The sequence below is a fragment of the Panthera pardus genome, unplaced genomic scaffold (genome assembly GCF_024362965.1).
Source record: "Panthera pardus isolate Hobbes unplaced genomic scaffold, ASM2436296v1 HiC_scaffold_12, whole genome shotgun sequence".
Taxonomy (NCBI): domain Eukaryota; kingdom Metazoa; phylum Chordata; class Mammalia; order Carnivora; family Felidae; genus Panthera; species Panthera pardus.
Genome location: NW_026526677.1, coordinates 54383910 through 54410284, shown reverse-complemented (window position 1 = coordinate 54410284; position 26375 = coordinate 54383910). Strand labels below are relative to the sequence as shown.

At 37.0% G+C, this 26375-nt stretch overlaps 3 protein-coding genes, 1 non-coding gene and 1 pseudogene across 4 annotated transcripts; 3 read left to right on the top strand and 2 right to left on the bottom strand.

The window, feature by feature from the left end:
- Positions 1–310: 310 nt before the first annotated feature.
- On the bottom strand, positions 311–1255 carry LOC109267013 (olfactory receptor 52K2-like). The gene has a single exon (XM_019449526.1). The coding sequence runs from the start codon at positions 1253–1255 to the stop codon at positions 311–313; it is 945 nt and encodes a 314-aa protein (XP_019305071.1).
- Positions 1256–7232: 5977 nt separating this feature from the next.
- LOC109267066 (olfactory receptor 52E4-like) lies at positions 7233–8177 on the bottom strand. The gene has a single exon (XM_019449571.1). The coding sequence runs from the start codon at positions 8175–8177 to the stop codon at positions 7233–7235; it is 945 nt and encodes a 314-aa protein (XP_019305116.1).
- Positions 8178–11933: 3756 nt separating this feature from the next.
- TRNAR-UCU (transfer RNA arginine (anticodon UCU)) lies at positions 11934–12018 on the top strand. Its single transcript has one exon. It is a non-coding gene; the product is annotated as a tRNA-Arg (tRNA).
- Positions 12019–14224: 2206 nt separating this feature from the next.
- On the top strand, positions 14225–16069 carry LOC109267011 (olfactory receptor 52A1-like; annotated as a pseudogene).
- A 7770-nt stretch (positions 16070–23839) lies between these two features.
- On the top strand, positions 23840–24888 carry LOC109267010 (olfactory receptor 52A1-like). The gene has a single exon (XM_019449525.2). The coding sequence runs from the start codon at positions 23840–23842 to the stop codon at positions 24788–24790; it is 951 nt and encodes a 316-aa protein (XP_019305070.2). The 3' UTR covers positions 24791–24888.
- Positions 24889–26375: the final 1487 nt, after the last annotated feature.

The following is a 26375-nucleotide window of genomic DNA, read 5'->3' as shown; positions in this document are numbered from 1 at the left end:
AAAAAAAAAAAAAGAAGAGAAAAATGAAAAAGTCTCAAAGACCCCTGTAGGATACAGAAAAAAAAAAAAAAAAAGCCTATAAAGAAAATCCTAGAAGGACAGGAGAGACAGAAATAACATTTGAAGAAATAATGGCTGAAATTTTTCAAAAATTGATAAAAAAAAAAAACAAAAAAACTTCAATCCTCACAAACAAGAAGCTCAACAAATTCTAAGCAGAATGAAAACAAGATATCCTTACCTAAAGTATCAGTCAAATGTTTAAAAGAAAAAGACAAAGGGAGAATCTTGAAAGCAGCAATATATGCTTTCAAACACATTTGATTATTAAGAATTTAAAGAATCCCTCCCGGATTCTCTTGGTTTTTACACCATAAATAATAGGGTTCATCATAGGTGGAATAAGAAGATATATATTGGCTATAAAAATATGGATATGTGGAGCGATGTGGTGGCCAAACCTATGAGTGAGAAAAGAGAAAAAGGCTGGTGTATAAAACACTAAGATGACCCATACATGGGAGACACATGTACTTAAGGTCTTGAGGCGGGCAGCTTTCGAAGGCAGATTAAAGACAGTGAAAAGAATAAGGACATAAGAACAGATGATCAATATGAAATCCAATCCCCCTGTCAGGAATGCCACAATTAGGCTGTAGGCTCTACGAATCTTGGTTTCAGTGCAAACTAGCTTTATCACAGCCATAAACTCACAGTACGTATGGGAGATGACATTAGTTCTGCAGTAGGAAAGCCACCTCAGTAGAAAGGGATGTGGACTGAGGAGTACAGCTCCTCTAAAGACAATGCCCAAACCGAAGCCTATAATCACTGCAGGGGTCAGGATAGTGGAATGTCTTAATGGGTGGCAAATGGCTATGTAGCGGTCAAAAGCCATGGCCAGGATAAATCCAGATTCCATAGTAGACAGAGAATGAATAAGATACATTTGAGTGAGGCAGGCTTCAAAGTAGATCTCTCTGTAATTGAACCAGAAGAGGCTAAGTATCTTGGGAAGTGTAGAAGAAGTAAGAATCAAGTCAGCCACTGAAAGCATGCATAGAAAGAGGTACATAGGTTCGTGTAGTTTGTGGTCTGTCTTGACAATTAATAGAAGGGCAACATTTCCCATTAGTGACACGAGGTAGACTAGACAAAAAGGGATAGAAATCCATATGTGAACAGCCTCCAATCCTGGAATGCCAAGCAGTAGAAAGCTGGTAGGGTGAAGACTGGTCCTGTTGTAATTTAACATTATGCAAACAGTAGATATTCCATGACCCTGTCCAAATTAAAAATCACAAAGATTATAAATATATGAATATCAATGTTTTTCTTCCATTACTATGGGTTTGGAGAGATGCCAGTTATTGAATTATTTCTTCAGTAGTATAATCTCGCAATGCATTAAATATATGGGATTGTGCTTTTTTGGGTAAGAAAAATTAGTAGAAAAGTATCTATCTATCATCTATCTATCATCTATCTATCTCCTTGCCTTTTTTTTTCCAGAAAGTGTTGTTCAGTTAGCCATATGCATTTCAGTAGTATTATAGTATTAGAGAGGTAACAGGTGATATATTGCTGAGTATGAAGATATAATTTTCTATAATTTGAGACAAGCAAAAAAGGGTAAGTCCAACCATTATGATTGAGATCAGTGATTTGTGATATTTAACGTCTCTCACCCCTTTCTCAATGATAGGGCTTATAGATATAATGAAAAGGTGACTTGGGAAATACTAAAGAACAATTGGGGAAATTAGCTAAAAAAAAGGAGAATGAAGAAGTATGAACCAAACTGGTCCTATTTTTAAAGGTGAGTCATTGAGCTAATAAATCAAGGACCCTTATCTTCATAAAATCAGCTCAACTGAACAATAAGAAAATCACTTAGCAAAGGACTATCCAATAGAAAAAATGACTAAGTCTGGAAAACATGGGTATTCAGATTACCAGATATTTGTGTTGTTTTGTAAAAGATCAATCAAATTCTTCCAGAAGGTGAATAATACATTTTTCAATCACACAGTACACTTCACACTGACTTCTGTTTCCAAAGCTAAAATTTTTTCCCTATATGCCCAATGCTGTGCCTTTTATTCCTATAACTTACTCATTCCATAACTGGAAGGCTCTATCTTCCATCTCCCACCCCTCTTCCCTCTAGCAACCATCAGTTTGCTGTCTGGGTTTAGAGGTCTGATTCCTTAAGAAAACTTTTAAATAAAACTCTTGATTTCCAGAAATTGGCTTACCAGAAATCACTCCTTAGAGTTTGTGAGCAATTATTTTGGAAGGATATCCTAACAATACTAAATTTTGAATTGATAAATAATTATCTTGGTTCAAATATTGGTATATGGTGAGCTTTTATAACATGAAGTATCCTTTCACTCTGAATAAAAGAATTATTTTTAAAAAAATGTTTTGACCAGTTCAGTTTAGGACTAAATCCTAGAAGTAGATTAACAAAAATTATGAATGAACAAACTGTTCATTTCAGCTTAAATATTGAGTTCATCTTGTTCTACCTTATTTTTTGTCAAGAAGTTCAACCATCTTTCAGAGAGCCACAAGTGCTGTCTTCACCACTTAAGACTGGACCTAGAACCCCATCCTAGGTTCCATCATTCCCTTCTTATGGAAGCATTGAGTTTTCCAATCCCAACTCAACTACAACTCTGCAGCCTGTAACCAGGTTATCTTACCTCTATAATGAGATGGCACCATTGTTCACTGTGAAGGTCAGCTTAATATATGCTATACTACAGCAAGTTTCATTATATCTCTTATCCTGGGGGACCAGATGCCTGCAAGGAATATCCTACCTATCACCTCCTTCGAGAATGTTGTCTGATTATAAGCAATTTCAATAATTTCTCCTAGTCTCTTCAGGAACAGTTTGGTCTCTTGAAGGGAATCAATCTTGTAGTGTCATTGCCACCCAAGCTAGCTCTGAACTTAGAAACCAAGAAGAGATGGTCTCTGGACTCCGAGTCTCTTGAGATACTTGATTTATTACACTTCTAGGGCTTAAGCACATGTAGGCACTGCGAATTAATGCCTTCTCACAACATATGTGATGAGAGCTAGACAGAATGGAGAATATCAGAGAGGCACATGGTTATTAATTAATTAGGGTATCCATATTAATATCCCCATACGTCTCCAGATATTAAGTAACTTACTTGAATCTTATCTAGTTCTGAAAAACAACCAAAGCTCCAGGATACTTTCTAGTCATGTTTCTATTACTGAATCCTCTTGAATTTTACTTGTTTAATCAAGTAAAGGATATTCATTATCCCTATATACAAAAGAATCATTATGTGCATTTTCGTTGCAATGTTATGCATATATTAAATATGTCTTCCTTATAAACTTGTCCTTCCTCAACTTCTTCTCCTTTTTCTGTATTTCAGGAGCATTGACCATTGCAGGCTATGTTTCCCAGGATCACAGATCATCTGTATTTATGCTGGGTTTGTTCAGTGTAGGTACTGGCAGGAAAATATTAGGGAAGAGGAAAGAAAGGTCAGGTCATTTCTCCCTATTTCTCACTCTCTTCAACTGCATCTACTCCAGGGCTCCAGATCCTGCCAGAGAGGACTTCCATGGTTTCACCTTCCACTGGGAGACTCATATCTTTGAGTCTGGAACTGCTGGCTGCCCCCTATGTTTCACTGACCTAGAGCTGGTATGGCTTCTTATAGTTCTTAATTTCTGGGAGTCTTTATTTTTAATATTTCACTTCTCAGAAGCTATATAATTATATAAATAATTATCAGTATTAAAGATGTCCTGTCCTAAATATTCAAATTTTTTTTGTGTCCTGGTTAGATTCTTACTAATATAGATACCTTTAATAATTCTATAGGGCTTTGGTAATTGGTTGATTTGAAAGAATGACGGTATTTCCTAGTTAACTGTTATTAAATATTAGAAAGAGGACAATAAAAAATGACCAGCAACCTCAACCTCAACATAATAAAGGCCATATATGATAAGCCCTTGTACTAACATTGTACTCAATGGTGAAATACTGAAAGTTTTTTCTTTATGATCAGGAACAAGAGAGATATGCCCATTTCTATCGCTTGTATGCAACATAGTTCTGGAAGTATTAGCTATAGCAATTAGACAAGAAAAATAAATAAAAGGCATACAAGTTGGGAAGGAAGATACAAAACTATGTTTGCAGATGATTTGATCTTGTAAGAAGAAAACCATAAAGATATCACACTTGTATGCACACACACACACACACACACACACACACACAAACATACCTAATATAACCAATAAATAAATTAGCAAAATTGCAATATTCAAAATCAACATGCAAAACCCCAAAATTGCATTTCTATACACTAACAATGAACAATCTGAAAAGGAAATTACATAAATAATTATATTTATAATAAATTCCAAAAGAATAAAATAGGAATAAATTTAAGCAAAGAGACAAATACTTGTACACTAAAAACTACAAAACATTGTTGGAAGATATTAATGAAGACACAAATAAATAGAAAGATATTCCATGGTCATGGATTGGAAAACATAATGTTAATATGCCAATGCTACCCAAAGTCATCTACAGATTCAATGCAATCCTTACCAAAGTTGCAATGACATTTTTGTAGAAACAGAAAAATCCAATCTAAAATTCATACAAAATCTCACACAAAATAGCCACACACAAAAAAAAATCTTGAAAATAAGAACAAAGTTGAGGTCTCATACTTCCTGATTTCACAACTTACTACAAAGCTATAGTAATCAAATAAGTATGGTACTGGCCTAAAGACAGACATATAGACCTATACAAGAGAAAAGAAAGCTCCCAAATAAACTCTAACATATATGGTCAGGTAATTTCTACAAGAGAGCCCAGATCATTCAATGGAGAAAGAACAGTTTTTTTTTTTCAACAAATGGCAGTGAAAAAACTAGATATCTACATGCAATGGAATGAAATTGAACTCATATCATACAGAAAAAAATTACTGAAAATGGATCAAAGACCTAAATAGGAGAGGTGAAACTATCAAATACTTAGAAAAAAAATAGAAAACCTTATGACATTGTATTTGACAATTTCTTGGATAAGACACAAAAACATAGGCAACAAAAATAAAAATAAATAAGCTGGACTTCACCAAAATTAAAACTTTTGTACTTAAATACAGACAACAAACTGGTTGTTGCCAGAGGGGAGGTGGGTGACGAAATGGGTGAAATAAGTGAAGGGGATTAGGAGTCAACTTACTGTGATGAGCACTGAGTAATGTATAGAATGTTGAATCATTATATTCTACACCTGAAACTAATATAGCATTATATGTTAATTATATTTCAATTAAAAAATGAGCAGGAAAACAATACTTTTGTGCATCAAAGGGCACTATCAAGAGAGGGAAAGGCAACCCACAGAATGGGAGAAAATATTTGTAAACCATATATCTGATAATAAATTAATAGCCAGAATATATAAAGAACTTTTAAAGCTCAACAGCAATGACAACAACACAATAGATTAGAAAATGAGCAAATAACTTGAATAAAATTTTTTCCAAAGAATGTGTACAAATGGCAAATATATACATGAAAAGATGTTCAACATCACTAATTTTTAGGGAAATGCAAATCAAAACCAAAATGAGACACCACTTCATATATATTAGGATGGCTACTATTTTTAAAAAATTAAAAAAATTAGGAGTGCCTGGGTGGCTCAGTCGGTTAGACGTACGACTTCAGCTCAGGTCGTGATCTCACAGTTCATGGATTCAAGCCCCACATCAGGCTCTGTGCTGACAGCTCAGAGCCTGGAGCCTGCTTGAATTCTGTGTCTCCCTCTCTCTGTGCTACCCCCTCCTCACTTCCTGTTTCTCTGTCTCTTGAAAATAAATAAACATTTAAAAAAATTAAAAAAAAATCATTGGTGTGGATATGAAAAATTGGAACCCTTTTGCATTGCTAGTGAGAATGTAATATGATGCAGCTTCTGTGCAAAAAGAGACATGGCTATTGCTCAAAAATGAAAACACAGAATTACCATATAATACAGCAATTCCACTTCTGGGTATTTATCCAAAAGAAATTAAAACAGAGACTAGAACAGATATTTATATAACTACATCCACAATAGCATTACTCATAGGAGGCAAAAGTTGGAAGCAACCCAAGTGTCCATCCATAGATAAATGGATAAATGAAATATAGATAGATAGATAAGAATCTGTATCTAGATATATGTCTGTTTTATCTATGTATCTATAGTCCACTATAATATTTATTGGAAATATTATTCCACATTAAAAGGTAAGGAAATTCTGACGCATTCTACAACATAAATGGACCTTGAAGAAATTATGTTGAGTGAAATAAGCCAGTCACAAAAAGACTAATACTGTATGATTCCACTTATATGAAGTACCTAGAGTAGACAAATTCACAAAGACAATATAATGGTAGTTGCCAGGGAATGTGGGGAATGGGAAGTTAATGTTAAGGGATAGATTTCAGATGGGAAAGATAAAAATCTCTGAAGAAGAATGGTGGTGATGACTGCACAGCAATGTGAATGCATGAATTACACTGAACTGGACAATTAAAAATGGTTAAAATAACAACTATTATGTTATGTATATTTTACCACAATACTAAAAAAGCCACCAGTAAATGTCCTTTAGTTACATTCTTATCTTAATTGCAAAAAAGCATAAGTGGTGATGTTGGATAGATACATAGATACATGGATATATAGATCGATGATAGACTGATCTTCATGGTCTTTTCTTTATTACCAACATACAAATATATATTAACAAAGAGAAACATCAAGAGAAGCTTATTGCAGTTGTACACTGAGCTGTTCCATAAATACAAGTGGGAAACTGTCCATCATTTAGTTCTCTATAGAAATCCTTTTTTTCTATATTGTTTACTTATCCTTTTTCTCCTTCCACTGTTCACTCTCTGTTTGTAATTATCCTCCATAAGACATACAGTTAGAAGGAGATTGACAATTTGTCCTCAAATATTTAATACATGAAAAAGCTGAAATAACTTGTTTGATTAGAATTTTTGGAATTCACAGACATATAGTAAATAAAAGAACTTTCAGATGGTAAATGCAATTCTGCTTGTGAGAGTAAGAGCAGCTAGTTATTTTAATTATATCACTTCTTTTATTTCCATTTATTTTATCAATTCAACTACAATCAAGCAACTTTGACCATTAATGTCCTAATAACATGTTCCCGTATTTTCTTGGTCCTTACTCCATATACAATAGGGTTGAGAAAAGGGGGCACCAAAAGGTACATATTTGCAATAAAAATATGGACATGTGCAGGCACATTTTTCCCAAAACGGTGAGTGAAAATGGAAAAACCAGCTGTGGAATAGAAGACAAGAATAACACAGACATGTGACCCACATGTGCCCAGAGCCTTAAAGCTAGCTTCTCGGGATGGCAGACGGAATACAGAGCGGAGGATGAAGGCATAGGATACAGCAATGAGAATTGCATCACATGAGCCAATGATAGAAGCCATACTGAGGCTATAACTCTTGGTGGCCCCTATGTCCATACATGCCAGCTTCACCACGGCCATGAACTCACAATAGGTGTGGGCAATAATTCGTGATCTGCAGTAGGGAAGTTGTTTGAGCAGGATGGGATGTGGAGAAAAGAAGGCTACACCCCTAATCACCACAATAATACTCATTATGGTGATGCGTGCATGGGTGAGAATGGTAGTATGGTGCAGTGGATGACAAATGGCCACATAACGGTCAAAGGCCATGGCCAGAAAAAAGCCAGATTCCATAGCAGTAAAACTATGAATGAAGAACATTTGGGCTAGACAGACATCAAAGGCAATGTCATGGACTCCAAGCCAGAAGAGACACAGCATCCGAGGCAGTGTAGATGTGGAGAGGACCAGGTCAGTGACGGAGAGCATGCACAAAAAGAAGAACATAGGCTCATGGAGACTCCGCTCTGCCTTCACCACGGCCAGGATGCTCACATTCCCCACCACAGCCACCACGTACATGGAGCAGAAGGGAATCCCAATCCAGACATGCAGGTGCTCTAGTCCTGGGATGCCCATCAGCAAGAAGGTGACAGGAGAAGGATGAGAGGTGTTGAAAGGAGGCATGATGCTTTTTCCCGGGCTTATCAGTACTTCTAAAGATAAAGTTGCTATGACAGATGATCACAACCAGATGCTAAAAACATGGAGATTCAGTTCAGGAAGACCCTTAATGATCTATTGCTAAAAACAATTCAAATTCATAATCAGGTGTATTTAAATTCACTAGGACCATAATACCAAAATTAGTAATAACTAACCAAATGACTGTGTTTAGAAGTACAGAAAGATAATACTTATATCATATTATCCCAGGGACTTATAAATTACCTTGTCCCTTCATTTCCAGTAAAAGATTCCATCTGTAGTCATACCTGAACGTAAGTCAACTAATATTTACTGAATGTCTTCCTTGAGTTACCATTCATTATTTCCCGTATGTCAGTGGGCTTTCCCCTAACTAGAAGTGATCAAGCAGAAGCACTGTGAAAACATCAAGTAGTTATTGAAAGGACCCTTATAGTCCAATCTGGCATTCACATGGGGAATAGAAATAAATGGTCTTTGTCCCTCTCTGGACATGATACTGAAGTCTTTGACACAGCTTTTGAAGTAGAATCAACTCAGTCTTTATCTTTAGCCTTTCATTTACCACTGTGCACACGTGACTAATCTGACAAGATTACAACTTGCTTTTTTCCTATTGTTTATTTCTTTCTATCATGTACTGTTCAAGTAGGCACATATTATGTTCTTTTGAACCAACAGATATCTATTGGTAAGGATATTTCTTAACATTAACCCCACTCACTACACTTTTATTCTCATTTTTTTTCCCAGATTTAGATTATTTCACAGTACAGACGGATACTAATTGTGCTCCTTCATTTGTTGATCTAGAAACTCAAATTCTCAAACATGCACAACGGTTTATTTATTGGATTGGTAAATTTATACCTGATGATGCTTGAGATATCAGTTATGGACTATAGTAGATTTCTTTATACTTCGTCCTATAATTCCAAGCAATAGTCAAATCCCCATAGCAGAGAAGTTCTGGGATAAAGTGGGTGAGCATGAGGCAGGAGTTGAGAAGGTTAAAGAGAAAAACTAACTTCTAAGTCACCACAAATGCTTCAGTTGTAGAGTAACCCTTGGTTACTAGTTTTCTGCTTCTCCCAGCTCCCATCAAGGCAGTACATAGTACTTATGTAGAACTTCCATCAGTTTTTAAAGATAATATGCTCTCCTTCTGTCCCAAACAAATCCTTATAAATATAATATGTACTAATAAGAACTTACACAGAGTTACCAATACATATGCTTTCCTGAATCATGCCAGAATACTTATTATATCCCCCATATATTATTAACCAAACAATTTTTTCCAGGCTTTTATATGTACTATAACCTAGCTTTATTACAGTGAAAAACAAAAATATGTCTTTTTCCTGATTTAGCTTTAAACAAGTAATGGTAGTGTAACTTTCAACACATAATTTATATGGCCAAAACTTATCCCAAAGCTAAGGGAAGGATGAGTTATACAGAAATGATACCAAAGGATCAAATTAAGCTTCATGAGTCAAAAAAAGTCTTCTTGAGTAAATGGAACTTAGGTTGGAATGTGAAGATTATATGACTTGGTCCTATGGAATCTGAATATAGATATTTAGGTATAGATAAAGATAATATGTATCCGTCTATCTGCACCCACATGCACACACACATAAACAAAGCAAAGGAAAGGGGCATAAACAAAGTTCCACTGGGAAGAACAATCATGATGTAATGAATTAAATCTAGTGTAGTTGAGACTCAAAGATTACAAAGCGATGGGGTGCCTGGGTGGCTCAGTCGGTTAAGCATCCCACTTGAATTCAGGCCATGATCTCATGATTTGTGGGTTCAAGCCCTGTGTCATGTTATGTGCTGACAGCTTGGAGCCTGAAGCCTGTTTTGGATTCTGTATTTCCCTATCTCTCTACCCCTCCCCTGCTCAGGCCCTGTCTCTCTCTCTCTCTCTCTCTCTCTCTCTCTCTCTCTCTCTCAAAAATAAACATTAAAAAAAATTTAAAAAATGATTATAAAGAAATTAAAGTGAGATAAAATTCTGTGGGTAAACAAAGGTCCCTACACATTCATGTGTAAGCACATAACCAGCAGGAAATTTTATAATCTAGACCAATTCAGTGGTTGTCAGGTGCTTACTAGTAACTGTTGGAGTTACAGATACAATGCAGAGCATTGTAAGCACAGAAGTAGAAAGTGCACACACTCAGAGATACACACACTGGTTTCTAAAACACTTTTTTTTGTACAAAAACACATGATATAATAACTGTGAGATCATCTCCCTGAAAATGCCAACCTGAGGTTGAGTATAGAGATCATGAGGTATCCTTCTTCTTGTTCCTTCAATAGATTCACACAATATGAAATATGGTCAAAATGAGAGAAAACTTTCTATGAGATCCTTAAAAAAGATCTTCGTTTCCTACAATCTATTTTTTTCTTCATTTCATCCATAAAGAATGAAAAATGTGTATTCCTTCTGTTTCAAAGAATTATATCTTCTTTCTTGAAACTAGGACATTTGGAAAGTAAAAAGATGTTAAGAAAATCCCATGTCTTTGAAAGTTTTCCTTAGATTGCTCAGACTATCTTTCTCTCCATCCTTCTTTAGTTTCATAACCTTAACTATCTCACAAGGAAACGGACTCGGAACCAAGAAGCAACCTAAACATGTAGTTTCCATATATAGTAGCTTCAGCATGGTAATCTCAGAGGATAAGCAAGAATAACAAGTGACACAAACAGGTCCTCATGGAATCACTAAGAAAGGGGAGGGGGGTATTTGTATTGTTGGTAAATATTTGATAATCTTCCTAATTGCAGGAATCATAGTTTATCTGTACACTCCCTTGGGTTTACAGTTGCAGATATAGCCATCTCTTAGTATTTTGATATAATCTGTCAACCACTTAACAGGACTTGAAGGGAACTGAAAAGATAGAGAACACATTCTTTATTCCTTTAACACATCAGCTTCATTCCATTGCAACTTGGGACATAAACTTTGCAGGCCAGAACAGAGGGGGGTGCTATATGTAAATTATTAAAAAAATATTCAAGAATTCCTTATCTAGCAAAAGTGCCCTTCCAAATGAGGACAATAAGATATTCCCAGACACACAAAAGCTGAGAGAGTTCATTATCTCTAAACCTGCTTTACAAGGAATGCTAAAGGGAGTCCTTTCTGTTGAAATGAAAGGAAGCTAGAGAGTAACTCAAATCTATACAAAAATATAAAGTTCTTCAGCAAAGATAAATACATACACAGGTATAAAAATCAGTATTATCCCAATTTTGGTTCATAACTCAACTTTTTATTCTTCTACAGGATATGAAAGACAAAAGCACAAACAATTATAAATCTAAGTTAATGCATACAAAATATATAAGGATGTACTTTGTAACATTAATAACATAATGTCATTATGTGGGTGGTGGAGTTCTAAAGAAGGGAGTAGAGCTTTTGTCTGGGACTGAAGTTTAGTTTAAAATATATTGTTATAACTTTGGGATGTTATATGTAATTCCTGTGGCAATCACAAAGAAAATATTTGTAAACTATACACAAAAGGAAATGTCAAGGAATCCAAAAAGTGTCATTACAAAAATTAAGCAAACACAAAGACAGGCAATAAAAGAGGAAACGAGGGACAAGAAAGTTATAAGACATAAAGGAAATAAATAACAAAACAGTAATGGTAAATCCTTCCCTAGGAATAATTATTTTAAATGTAAATGTTTCGGGGAGCCTGGGTGGCTCAGTCGGTTGAGCATCTGACTTCTGCTCAGGTCAGGATCTTCCAGTTTGTGGGTTCAAGCCCCGTGTTGGGCTCGGTGCTGACAGCTCGGAGCCTGGAGCCTGTTTCGGATTCTGTGTCTCCCTCTCTCTGCCCCTTCCCTGCTCATGCTCTGTCTCTCAAGAATGAATAAACGTTAAAAAAAATAATTAAAAAAATAAAAATAAAAAATAAATGTAAATGTTTTAAAATCCCCAGTCAAAATGAAGAGTGGTAGAATGGATGAAAACAGCAGGATTCAGACTTCAGTTTGAATCTCCAGTCTGGCATATGAGAATATGGAAGTTCACACTCTACCCTAACAACAAGTAAAAAGCTGAACCAACTGAGAAGTCAGCAACTCTTCCTAGACTCAGAGGTAAGGTCACAGGGCAAACTGCTGTCCCCCAAACTGGAGAAACCAATAAGTGAAGACAGAAAAATTATAATTTACCAGAGCAGAAATCTCTAAGAGAAGCAGTGCCAGGATAAGAAAATACAAACTACAGGGGCGCCTGGGTGGCTCAGTGGGTTAAGCGTCCGACTTCAGCTCTGGTCACGATCTCTCGGTCTGTGAATTCAAGCCCCGCGTAGGGCTCTGGGCTGATGGCTCAGAGCCTGGAGCCTGCTTCCTATTCTGTGTCTCCCTCTCTCTCTGCCCCTCCCCCGTTCATGCTCTGTCTCTCTGTGTCTCAAAAATAAATAAACTTAAAAAAAAAAAAAAAAAGAAAATACAAACTATAATTGACAAGTTGCTGGGGGCTTAGTCTGGGAAAACATGAGAGATAAACTCCAGGCGAACGCAGTCATTGATGGGTCCCTACACTTTTTTGAGTTTTACTTCAAGAACCATTAGCTCAGTTGTGACATTCGATGTGACATTCGATATCAGGTACTACTCATATTGTAAGACATCACAGTCAGAGGTGCTTCAGGATTTAAACCACAGCTAATCATTCACAATACAGTGTAAAGGTATTAAAAAGCAAAAGTAGAGAGTCTACCATGCAAAACAGGATATGCAATCTTAACCAGAGCTCAAGAAGTCTAGTGATCCAGTGATCTTTAACAGGGAAGAAAACATAATTACACTAACCTAGCTTCAGAGTATGTCTAAAGTAGCCAGATTCTGCTTTTCTTTTATTTATTTATTTATTTATTTTTGAGAGAAGGAGTAGCAGAGTAAGTGCAGAGAGAGAGGGGGACAGAGGATTCGAATTGGGCTATGTGCTTCCAGCAGAGAGCTTGACTTGGGGCTCTAACTCATGAACCATGAGTTTATGACCTGAGCCAAAGTCGGAGGCATAACTGACTGAGCCACCCAGGCACCCCTGCTTTTTTTTTTTTTAATACACTACCCTATTTTAAATTGTCCATTCTTCTTGAATTTGGTAACTGTGCATCCTTTTCTTTTTTTTTCCCTTCTCTTTCTTCTTCTCCTTCCTTTTCCTAAGCCCCAGTAAAAACAGACTATTTCACATTCCCTATTCCACAAATCTACCCTAAATAAGTGAGCCTTAATTACTTTAGAGAATTAATTTCATCTGGCTGTATCTGAAAGATGAACACCCTCTTCAAATTTCTTCTAAGGACCACGTTGAGTGCCTGGAAAAGCAGTAGTTTGTTCAACATTTTGATAAACGAATGAGTTAATATAAGGAAGATAAACCCTTCTAACAAATCCCATGGGGAACCAATGTTAATGACTCTGAGATAAATAACTCCCTCTCTGGCACCAGGAGTAATATTGAAGTAATATTGAAGGCTCTCATAGGATTATATATTAATGCACACACAGTGACAGAAACAAGATTTCTTCTAGGACATCAAGACTGCCAGGAGAATTTCCAACTGCAGTGAAACTGGGTTGGCATCTAGGTAGATAAAGAAGGAACACTTAATGGTGGCTTTCAGGCAAACTAGGCTAGAGCTGATGACAGATGGCAAAAATCAGTGTTCTCCATCTCATGGTTTCCATTTCCACAAAAACGAAGGCAGGAATACTGAAATGTTCCCATTTTTTAGCTCAGGTTAAGGTCTGCAGGATTGTTTGCTTCTACCGCTCTGACATTATTATTATAGAACTTCATCAGAACATTCTGGCCATACTGCCATCCATAGATCTGAACTTACTTGCTCAATGCTCAATGGTTGAAAGATAATGGTTGAATGATAGTGAGGGATGAAGCCTCTTCATTTCTCATCCAAGTTTCCTTCTGCAGGTGTCAGAATCAGCAGCAAGAAGACAGAATACCAATGTCTATGGCATCCATCAATACATCATATTTGACCCCAGAACTGTAATCTTAATCAGAATTCCTGGACTAGAACATGTGCAGTTTTGGACTGGGTTTCCCTTCTTTGCTGTGTGCATAGTGGCTCTTCTGGGAAATATTATTTTACTAATCATCATTGCTACAGAACGCAGCCTGCATCAGCCCATGCATAACATCCTGGCAGTGCTGGCGGCCACTGACATAGGACTCTGCGCAGCCATTGCTCCCAGGATGTTGGCCATCTTCTGGTTCAGATCTTGTTCCATGGCCTTTGACAGCTGCCTGACCCAGCTGTTCTTCATTCATGCCTTGCAGTGCATGGAGTCTGGCATTCTGTTGGCCATGGCTTTTGACCGCTACATTGCCATCTGTGATCCACTGAGACACATCCATCCTCACGCCTTCCATCCTGGATCAGATGATAGCAACAGTGGCGATCCAAGCTACAGTGCTGGTTGGTCTGTCACCCACTCTAATCAAAAGATTTCATGTTTTTCATTCCATTCTGATTGCCCCACTCTTACTGTGAGCACATGGCCATGGTCAAGCTAGCTGCAGAAGACATCCAAGTCAATAAAACATGTGGTCTCCTAGTAGGTTTTACAATACTGGGATTTGACATGATTTTTGTCCTCATTTCCTATATCCATATTTCCAGGCTGTTTTTTGTCTACACCAAAAGGAGGCACGGCTCACAGCATTTAACACATGCACAGCTCATATTTTTGTTTTCCTTGAGTTTTATATTCTTGCCGCCTTCTCCTTTTTCAGCTACCGTTTTGGACATGTAGCTCGCCCTACCCACATTCTCCTGTCTACCATCTATCTCCTTGTGCCACTCAACCCTATTGTCTATGGTGTAAAAAATAAGGTAATTCGTAAGCATGTGGCATGGATTTTTCTTCTGAGTCATGGATCCCACCGTGATCTATCGAATGTTTGTGGTCAGGTAGAGAATACTTTTATTTCCTAGAGATGGAGAGAGTTTGGACTCCGTGCATTCACTGTTGGGGATTCACATCATTAGGCTCTATCTTAAAAGCTTTTAGCTCCAAAACCACAGCTAGGTTACATAAAAAGTATCCAAACTAACAATGGTACTTTCTATCTGTAATGCATTTGACTTCTAATCCAATCTTTATCATGTCTTTCCTTTTACTTTCTTTGTGTTTAATTTGCAGTTCTTTTTACTTATTCATAAAGAAGCTTTGATTATTGGTTTTCAAACTTTCCCTTTTGGAATTTATGCATTTTCAAGTAGGGATTTATTTTAACCATTGCTTTTTCACATGCTACACATTTTGATATCCTCTGTTTTCATTTATTCAATTACAAATAAAATTAATATTTATTGTGACTTCTGTTAACCGTGAAATATGCAATATACTCATACATGTAAGGTCATTTGTTTTTTGAAGAAGATAGATAAGTGATGTAATGGAGATTAGATAGTCTTCCTGAAATGGAGAGCTGGAGCAAATAATTGTATGAGAAAATGAACTTGACATCTACCTCATATGACATAGCAAAATTAACTTAAGGTGAATCATAGACCTAAGCATTGATGAAAAAAACTATAAAGCTCCGGTCTGTTAACTAGACCTCATTAGAGAAGGAAGAGCCTTGGATCACTGAGAGACAGAAAAGTGGCTGTGATACTGCTTCAGTGGAACGTGCCACAAGTCCACCTTGTAGGATGCCAGGGCTCATGAGGAAACGGCTGGCCACTGGGTGCTGCCTCCTTCATTTATTGCAGAATTTGGGCCCTGGAGGATTTGCAAGAGCTGCAGGAGCCTACTGTCGACTACAGATGGCAAACAAACTGCACTGAGTCTGTGGAGTGACCATGTAGGAACCAGGAAGCAAAACCCTCCCCTCCTTCAGTTCCTTACCCATGCCATCCACGGACAAAGTGTAGCATTTCACGAGCTGTGAAGACAAAGTAATCAGAGGGCCAAGGCACATTTTCACAGAGAAGGCAAAAAGTGAACCTGGAGCTGAGAGGCAATGAATCATTAACCAGCACGCACTTCATGGCAAATAATAAAGTTGTTGGTACATGCACTGGGAACACAATATACAAGCAGGACCAGTCAGCCATTTATCTTTAGTGAGTGTTGTGCTCACAGCAGCCGTCACCTACATAGCTGACAATCAAATATTCTCTTTGACATCTGCTAAAGAAAAAAAAAAGTAAGAAAGCACAGACTAAGCATAAACACTCTGCTCTCCTGACATCAAAAGTGAGGATATTTTTAAGAGCCAGGCTGGAAGGGGCAGCTGTGTTTTCTAATTGGCTATGTGAGTGATATTCCTATTTTGCTCATGACTAGATATTTATTTTTTATTTTTTGCTTGAAAAAATATTTATTTATTTTAGGGCAAGTGCAAGCAGGGGAGGGGCAATGAGAGGGGGATAGAGGATCCAAAGCGGGCTCTGGGCTGACAGGCTGACAGCAGTGAGCTTGATGTGGGGTTCAAACTCACAAATCCTGAGATCATGGCCTGAGCCGAAGTCAGACGCTTAACTGACTGAGCCACCAAGGTGCCCCTGGATATATGCTTGTTTGTTTGTTTGTTTATTTATATTTTTAATTTATTTTTATACTTTTAAAAATGTTTTTATTTATTTTTGAGAGACAGAAAGAGACAGAGCATGAGTGAGGTGGGGAGAGGCAGAGAGAGAGAGGGAGACACAGAATCTGAAGCAGGCTCCAGGTTCTGAAATGTCAGAACAGAGCCTGATGTGGGGCTAGAACTCACAAACTGTGAGATCATGACCTGAGTCAAAGTTGGACATTTAACCAACTGAGCCACCCAGGCACCTGTAGATATTTATTTTTTAAATGAAGATTGCACATAGAACTTTTGAAAATTCTTTTTCTGCATATATTGATATGAACTTTTGTTTCTGGTTAAATCTTATTGTGTTGGGTTCCTATTAAAATATCCAGAACAAGTGCTTCTGGCCACCTCATTTACTAAATAACTACCTGGTACAAACCATTAATTTTTTTCTGGACATTGCAGTCACAATGTAGTAGATTGTATTATTAGTCCCTAATATTTATGAAACTTTCTTAATAATGTCACCCATATCAGTCTGTGCCATATTAATCACATTTTTATCCATATTAATCGCATCAGTATTACATCATGTGACTTCCTTGTCAGTGAAATAGAAATGGAGAGACTTATGTCACTTATGAACTAATAATTTAAAATTCATCATTTACTGGGGTGTCTGGATGTTTCAGTCAGTTAAGCGTCTGACTTCAGCTCAGGTCATGATCTCAACGCTTGTGGGTTCAAGCCCCGGTCAAGCTCTGTGCTGACAGCTCTGAGCCTGGAGCCTGCTTTGAATTCTGTGTCTCCCTCTTTCTCTGCCCCTACCCTGCTAGCACTCTGTTTCTCTCTTTCTCTCTCTCTCTCTCTAAAATAAATAAACATTAAGTTCATCATTTACTTTCATAGTCTCTCTTTCTCTTTCTCTGGTGACACAACAATAGCAGTGGTTAATAAAAGGGCTCCGCCTCCAGCCTAAGCCCTGGATCAAAGCAGCAAAACTGACACATAGGTGAGAAGTATATCTCTGTTGCTACAAGTTCCTGAGATTTAGGGAATTTATTTTACTACAACATTAGTTGGTCTATGTTGATTGATGCAGGTTATAAATGGCTCCCTGTCTCAACTATTTTCCACTTATATCAATTACCAAAGGAATAGCCAGGAAGCTTACTTAAATACAGTTGAGAACATTAACACTTCTCTACTACAAAACCAAACTCAATTTCTCGTTTTTTTTTTTTTTTTTTTTAAGAATTAGAGCCTAGGTCTTACAATTGCCCCACTCTTATCTCTCAAAATTATCTTTTATTTTAGTTTTTAATGTTTATTTTGAGAGAGAAGGAAAGAGCATGAGTGGGGGAGGGGCAGAGAGAGATGGAGAAGAGAAATTCCAACCAGGCTCCATGGTGTCAGGGCAGCTAGATCAGGAAGCGTGAGGTCATGACCTGAGCTAACATCAAGAGTTGAAATGCTTAACTGACTGAGTCACCCAGGCACCCCTCGAAATTATCCTTTATAAGTGAATCCCCCTTGCTTATTCCTTTCCAGTTACCCATGCCTCCTTACAGCTACCAAGCATGCATTGTATATTCAACTTCAATGTCTTTGCATTTTCTGTTGTCCTTGACTGCAACACCCTTCCCCCAGTATCCATGAGGCCCATACATACCCTATACTGGAACACACTATTGCAATTCACCTGCTCTCTAATCCTTGTGTATACCCTTATACACATGTGTGTAGACACCCACACACACACATTCAGAAAGAGAGAGATCGAAAAAACTTGTTCCTACAGTTTTAACCCTCATCATTAGGGGAACCTAATATCCATTTTTAAAATTAATCTCTAAGAAATGAATAGTGAGAGAATGAAAATGTGAGGCATTTGACAATGTTGGCATAAAATAAATATAGTAAGTAATTTCAAAGTTTGTGTTAGTCATGTAAAAGAATTATGAACACGGTAATAACTTTCATGGAGACAAGGAAGCACTTGCTCAGGTTGCTAATTATAAGCATGAGTGGCCTCAACAAAATGAGTCCAAATATTTAATAGAGACAAAGAAAACAATACAATGTTGTGATGAAAACAAGAGTAACTGGGAAATGAAAACTTTGCTTTAGCAAAAAGGGGGAGATAGTTTTATAGAGGTCCTTTAGTTTCAATTTTAAGTTTCCAACATAATTTTGCATGCTATGAGTAGTATTTATAAAGATAAGCATCTTTTCTATTCTCTTAAGCCACAAGTCTGGCCATAGGCCAGAGGGTGAACTAAATTGTCTTCCCTCTTTTCCATCTACAAATTTTCCACTTCCTAGATGTCCCCCCCCCCACATTTCTAATGATCTCAGATTCACCATGATCTGAACATAACCCATAATTTGAGATTCCCTGATTTTCATTCTTTGAAAATAACTTCTTACGGAGTAACAGTACTTTCTGGCTATGTGCCCTCCAGCAAAAGATACCTTTCTCCTCCAAAATGGGGCTGAGTTTCAGTCAGGTGGTGAGCTCTCTAGGCCAGGTCTGAAAATTGCCCTGGGATCACCTCAAATTCAAAGGCCAAGAAAAGCAACAGCTAAAGACAGATGATAAAAGACACTTAGCTATTAGTACCTTTCCAAATCAAAGCCTAGCGGAAAAAAAAAAAAAAAAAAAAAAAGAAGAAAAGCTGCTTCATCCATTGATCTTACATTGTAGCCAGCTCTCTCTTTCTCTGGGTAAATTTCTTCTCCACTAACTGGGACCTGAGTATGGCTCAGTGTTTCTAATTGTAGCAAATTTTAAGAGGAACCAGAAAGGACAGTGAATTAGATGATCCTAATCCTGCGTCTTTCAGTGGCATACTTTCCTTTGACATGTCACATTTTCTCTGACCCAAGTAGATTTGTCAATAATATTAGAGATGGACTAGATTCATGTCATTTAGAGATGGAAGAGATGCAAAGGTAATACAGTACCATCTTCTTAATCCCATGTGAAGAAAACTATGAACTGCCATCCCAGTTAATTAGTGGTGGGGCAAAAATAAAATAAAATAAAATAAAATAAAATAAAATAAAATAAGGTTTTCAAGCTCCTTCTCTAGTGTTTACTACAAAGTAGTTCTAGCATTGCTTGGTTTATAAAAAATAAGAAGATAATCCATGTTTTTGAATGGTGTGTGTTTGTGTGTGCATGTGTTTGCAGTTTGAGCAGGAAAGCTTGTAAGGTATGAAGAGAAAGTAAAAAATGGGAACGTCCTATTTATTGCCTTTAATAGTTTTGCTATCTGGGCTTGTTGCCACCATAAGCATAGCTCATAACTCATCTTCCTAAATATAGTTTTCTCTTTATCTGGGGCATCAAAATCTAGTGTATTTGCCTCTTGTTTTTTATGCTTTACCCTGCCTCCATTTAAGGCATCTTCCTATTCTTCTCTCCTTCTCTTTTACTCAGGGACCAGGAATGAATATTTTTCTGATCTGATTAATACAGAAAGATTGCATAAGATGTATGCCTTTATGGCCTTAGAAGCTACTAGAAATTAGTTTTCCTATTTATGGGTTTTCCATCTACCTACTGACTTTATTTATTTTTAAGGTTTTTTTTTTAATTTAATTTTTTTGGGGGGTGCAGAGAGAGGGAGAGAGAGCCCCAAGCAGACTCCACATTGTCAGTGTGGAGCCCAATGCAGGACTCAAACTCACAAACCATGAGATCATGACCTGAGCTGAAATCAAGAGTCCAATGCTTAACTGACTGAGCCACCCAGGTGCCCCTACCTACTAAGACTTTAAAGGAGTACATGATTATTTATCAGGTGAAGTGGTCAAATTAATTAAAATCAGTGAAATATATTGACTCCACCACAGTCTGCACATGATTGGGAAGTCATTTTTTTGTTGTTGTAACAATGATCATTTCATCTGCTTACACAAATGTCCAATCCCATAGATCAAACTGAGGGAGTGTATTCCACTCCAGAAAATTCAACATCTCATGAAGTTTTAATCAACTCTTTTTTCAGGAAGTTTCTCATGCGCAGGATTGGAGGAGGTGTCAGCGTGAGCCTGATGTGGGGGTCGATCTAATAAACCATGAGACCATGACCTGACCTGAGCCAAATCAAGAGTTAGATCCCCAACCGACTGAACCACCCGGGTTCCCTCATTTCCATATTTTTGTTTTACCTTTTGTTTTGTCTTTCTCAAGAAGGCAGTGATGTGTCTGTATTCTAAGAAGTTCTATACAGGTTCTGACAAGCACTAACTACCAAACATTGAGTGTTTACTTTCTTTCATACATTGTCCTGAGTTCTTCACATATAAACTAACACAGTTCTCACAATAATTCAGTGAGTTAAGTGCCATTATTACTCCCATTTACAGTTGAGAAAAATTAAGGAACTGGGTAAGATTCCATGTAACATATCATAGTGCCAGCAATAGATGATATGCTATATTTCTAAATTCTTATCCCATGATTTTACATACTATTTATCTTTTTATCAGATTATCAGTATGCTGCAGCCTCAAGAAAAAACAGTGGAGAGGCTCAGGAAAACAGAGGTAATCATACCAATAGGTCCTAGAGACAGGAGACACAGAGGCCTTGCAGGGCCAAATAGAAAATCACCAGGGTGATTAGGAGGCAGAGGAAAGGAGGGGGAGGTGGGGAGAGTGGCAAAGGCAGAGCATTTAAGTGCTTAAGCTCTGGACTTTGTTGGTATTTCCACAGGAAAGGAAGGAAGGAAAGTGTGAACAGTTTAGAATTGGTTAGTTGGAATAAGTTTGGTGGATTTTGTGTTAGAGGTATAGTGTCTAGTTTCCTGGTACTTGGCCCCAAGATAATTAAGGCAGAAGGATACTGTTTCCTGGCAGATAAAGGAGGTATGGACTGGTTAGTTTGCATATCGAAGGTATGATCCTGGCTGGACCCTTTGTTACTTTAAGAATTAACTAACCCAGCCAGAGAGAGGTGGGTCTCTCCCAGCCAGAAAGGTTTTGTAAGATATCAAAACATCATAATATACAAAAAATTACATATACATATATATTTATATATATAATATAAAACCTTACATGTAATGTATATTTTATCATATACAAATTTAATTTACATATATATTTTGTTTACATTTATACATTTTATATTTTTATATTTTCTTATATATTTATATAATATAAATTACATACACAAATGTTTATATAAATATGTATTTGTCTAATATAAATTTATTTTATATAATATGTAATCATATTACTTGTATAACTATTATAATTATTTTATGTATTATAAATATACAAATAATGCATATATGTATTTGTGTTTATATAATACACATTTATATTATTTATATATAGCATATGCTATACTATTTAGCATTTTATCCTTATACCATCAAGCATTATAAATATATCTAGTGGCCTTTTACTGTTCCTTTAGGTTCTGCCTTTGTCTACTCATGTCACCTTAGTAAGATATATTCATGTTTATCAGTAATCTCTTCTAGAGAATCCACTACTTCCTCACCTAACCTCGTTATTTGGGCATCAGAGGGAATTTCCTTTCACAAAATTTCTATAATATATAGCTTCTTATTGCCTTGGTCATAGTCCATTGGTATATGTAGCTACAGAAGGTCATATAATGATCTCCTACTTTCAATCAAGCAGTAAAGTATTTTAGATTTTATTGCATTAGGGACTTCTTAGTGATAGCCACATCTATATTCCTACTGACTGTGAACCAGCCTGTTTTTTCCTATGATGTTATAGCAGTAATCCTTCTAGTTTCCCTTCAAAGAAAATGTGTAAAATCTCATTCAGAGCGGTATTCTCTATTCAATGATTTGGCTGTGACAAAATCATAAGGAAAACAAAATGAAACTTTTGGATGATTTTAAGCTTGTAGAATGGCTAATGAAAAAGTAAAAAAGAGTACATAAGGTTTACTGAATAAATTTATAAGGAAAGAGAGCAAATTATAAAAATTCCAGAAGTTTGAGGTGGGTGTGAAATGGGACAGTACAATCAAAAGGAGTAATTATTTTCTTGGCCAAATAACACCAGTAAAATGAACGAAAGCACCTAGGTTAGGTCGAGCTCCATTATGGACATTACAGTGGCTCACAGCCAACCCTGTTTTTTGCATCTGAAACACATTAATATCGTCAGAATATTTAAGCTACACTGGTTTTCCAATTGATCTGTTTCTGTAGGTTACTATCCTATCCTAATTTATGGTGCCTGTTTATTCAATTGACTTCCTATCAATCTTCACAACTTTCTGTCTTCTCTAGGATCTGTGACTACTTATATCACCATCTACCCCATTCTGCTTATATATCCACTTTGAAAGCTAACCAAACAGAATTATCTCAGTGAGTCAAATACACTCTGCCTCTACTGATAAAAGAACAACTCCTCCATATCATTTCCATGAACCTGGATAATGGGTCTGCACATAGTCAGCTCAACCAGTATTTGCAGAAAGAACAAATATCCTCATTCCCCACTCTGAGAGTCAATTCCTAAGATCTGTGGGACAGTATTTTACTCCCTAAACCACAAAGAAATGGGAAGACTGGGAAAGGCTGCCACTTTCTGGAGATTCTGAGCTTTGAAAACAATGGACAGGTCTATGGGTTTGAGAATCTATCCTATGCCTTCAAGTGCCCCAGAGGGATTTCTCTTAATCTGAAAGGTGTCTGGAGTTTGGAGATAGATATAGACAAAGGAGCTAATATTGTCCTCTATACCATCTGAGAACACTTCAGAACCTAGCAAGATCAATGCTCTTAGAATCATAAATTCCATTTCTACAATTTCTTCATGCAGATACCCACACTGGCTTTGGGAAAAGATATTCAAGAATCCTGTTCTAATAGTGACTTGTTGATTCCTCAAAATTAAAAGTAGTGGCCACATTTCCATCTATGTTTTTTTATGTTATAGAAGACATGATGAGAATTCCCTTATTTTTCATCCATAATTTTTCTCTGAATAGGTATCAGAGTCAGTGGAGAGAAAAGGATTTATCACCCTGATGGGATCTACCAACATGTCATATCTGAACCCAAAGACTGTGACCCTGACTGGGATCCCTGGACTAGAGCATGTGCAGTTTTGGATTGGATTTCCCTTCCTTGGAGTGTGCCTGGTGGCTGTGCTGGGGAACATCTTCTTGTTAATCATCATCCTTACAGAACGCAGTCTTCACCAACCCATGTACATCTTCCTAGCAGTTTTGGCAGCCACTGACGTAGGTCTCTGTGTAGCCATTGCTCCCAAGATGTTGGCCATCTTCTGGTTTGGCTTGTGCTCCATGGCTTTTGATGCTTGCCTCACTCAGCTCTTCTTTATCCATGCCTTGCAGGGCATGGAATCTGGTATCCTGTTGGCCATGGCCTTTGACCGCTATGTTGCCATCTGTGATCCTTTGAGGCACACATCCATCCTCACACCTCTCTTTCTAGTTCAAATCGTACTGATGGTAGTAGTCCGGGCAACAGTGCTTGTTGGAATTTTACCCATTCTGCTTAAACGCCTGCAACTTTTCCAATCTGTGGTCATTGTCCATTCCTACTGTGAGCACATGGCTGTGGTCAAGTTGGCTGCAGAAGATGTCCATATTAATAAATCATATGGGCTCTTTGTGGCCTTTGCAATTCTAGGTTTTGACATGATCTTTGTCTTCATCTCCTACATTCTGATATTTCAGGTTGTTTTTCGTCTTCCCCAGAAGGAGGCACGACGCAAAGCATTCAATACTTGTACTGCCCATATTGTTGTCTTCCTGGAGTTTTATATCCTTGCCTTTTTTTCCTTCTTCAGCCACCGTTTTGGACATGTATCACCCTATGTTCATATCCTCTTGTCTACCATCTATCTGCTTGTGCCCCCAGCCCTTAACCCCATTGTCTATGGTGTGAAGACCAAGGAGATCCGCATGCGGGTTGCTCAGATTTGTATTCTGAAGCCTGACACCCAGAAGTGATCTAAGAACAGAATGACACTGGAAAAATGTATATTTACCCATTTATGATGGAAACTCCTTGTACTATGTCTATGTTGGTGGGACTTTCACATTATAAGGATCTCCCCTAAATAATCTATATTCCCCAAACAAAAGGAATCAGAAGGTGAGATAAACTTGAGTAACAAGTATATAAGCATCTCATTAATTCCTATAATCTCCCCCATCTCTCTATTCCTTTCTTCCTTTATCTTTTCTTTTACCTTCCTTCCTTCTATCAATCTTTCTTGTTTTTTTCTTCCTTCCTCATTTGCACATCTATTGTATCTTTCTGCAATACCAAGAAGCAGTTTATCCTTTATGTGTAACAGTGACAAAGACAGATTCCATGATTTCAAAAGATGAGAGTATAGCTACAATATAAAATACTGAGCAAATATAATTTAATGTTATTTAGGCCATGGTAAAAGAATAAGAAAATATCTACTTTCACATGTGAGAAGCAACTAATTTAGATTTTAAAAAGAATTGGAGAAGACCTCATATAGGAAGTCAAGACAAATGTTAGATTTGAATAATGCATTTTACTTAAAATGATAAAATGTTATTAACCAAGATTTCACATTTTTAAAACACTATCATCATAACTCATATAGATGTGGAGAAGTATGTGCGGGTGTGTGTGCATCTAACCTCCTTGAGCAGTGATTCAGGAAAAAGCAGGCTCATCTGTGCCTTTGTTAGTGATCAATAATACACAGAATTCTGAAGTAGGGAATTATGTATTAATATATCAATGTCTGACACATGGTTTTATTTAGTTGTACAAATATAGTCCTTTTATTGGATAAATGAACAACTCAACTTCTCAGAGTTGCCATTGACTAGCTTGTGATGGCCTTGGAAGGAGTTCATTCTCTGTATAGTCTGGTAACTCGCTATGAACTTATTTTTTTTCCCTAAATGATATTAGGAGATACTTCCAACATTTTTGAGATGCAATCCATCAACATGAGCAGTTCTCTGATGAGGGGCATGAAACTTCTCAAAGGGCTTACAAGCTACTGAAGAAAATCCAAAGACTTTGAAGTTTATCTATATCTCCTTTAGTTACCTTTTCATGTCAGACCTTCTTGTCCAGCATCTCTGTGGCTTGAGAGCATATACACTACCATTATTATCACCATATGGACACCAATAATCTTAACTCAGTTGTTTTTTCTATTTACCATAGTGGTTTGTCTCCCTCCTCTTGATGGTCGAGCTAAAGACTTATACTATGTCTTACAGTAGGAATAGAAGATTAAAGTTTACCCTATGATGATCTCAGTATATAAACAGGTGAGTATGGCATAAGAGTGTCTATCAAGGGTTTCCCCAAAAGCAAATCAAAGCAATAATTTTAGTGTATGTAGTATATTTGGGACTTGCTTCAAGAAAAAAGTTTGCAAGGGACTGAGCAAGAAAGATAATGAAGGGAAGTAAGCCATTCATGTGTGCATGACTGAGCAGGTTACTGCTATGGATTACCAGAGCTCTTTCCTGTTGAGGGTATCTGGAAAAGGTAAGGGTCACACCTTGAAACTGTACCAATGAGGGGCTAGAA

Bases quoted from the DNA above. Each gene is read 5' to 3' on its own strand.
- LOC109267013 (XM_019449526.1), bottom strand. From the start codon at position 1,255: ATGTTAAATTACAACAGGACCAGTCTTCACCCTACCAGCTTTCTACTG.
- LOC109267010 (XM_019449525.2), top strand. From the start codon at position 23,840: ATGGGATCTACCAACATGTCATATCTGAACCCAAAGACTGTGACCCTG.
- LOC109267066 (XM_019449571.1), bottom strand. From the start codon at position 8,177: ATGCCTCCTTTCAACACCTCTCATCCTTCTCCTGTCACCTTCTTGCTG.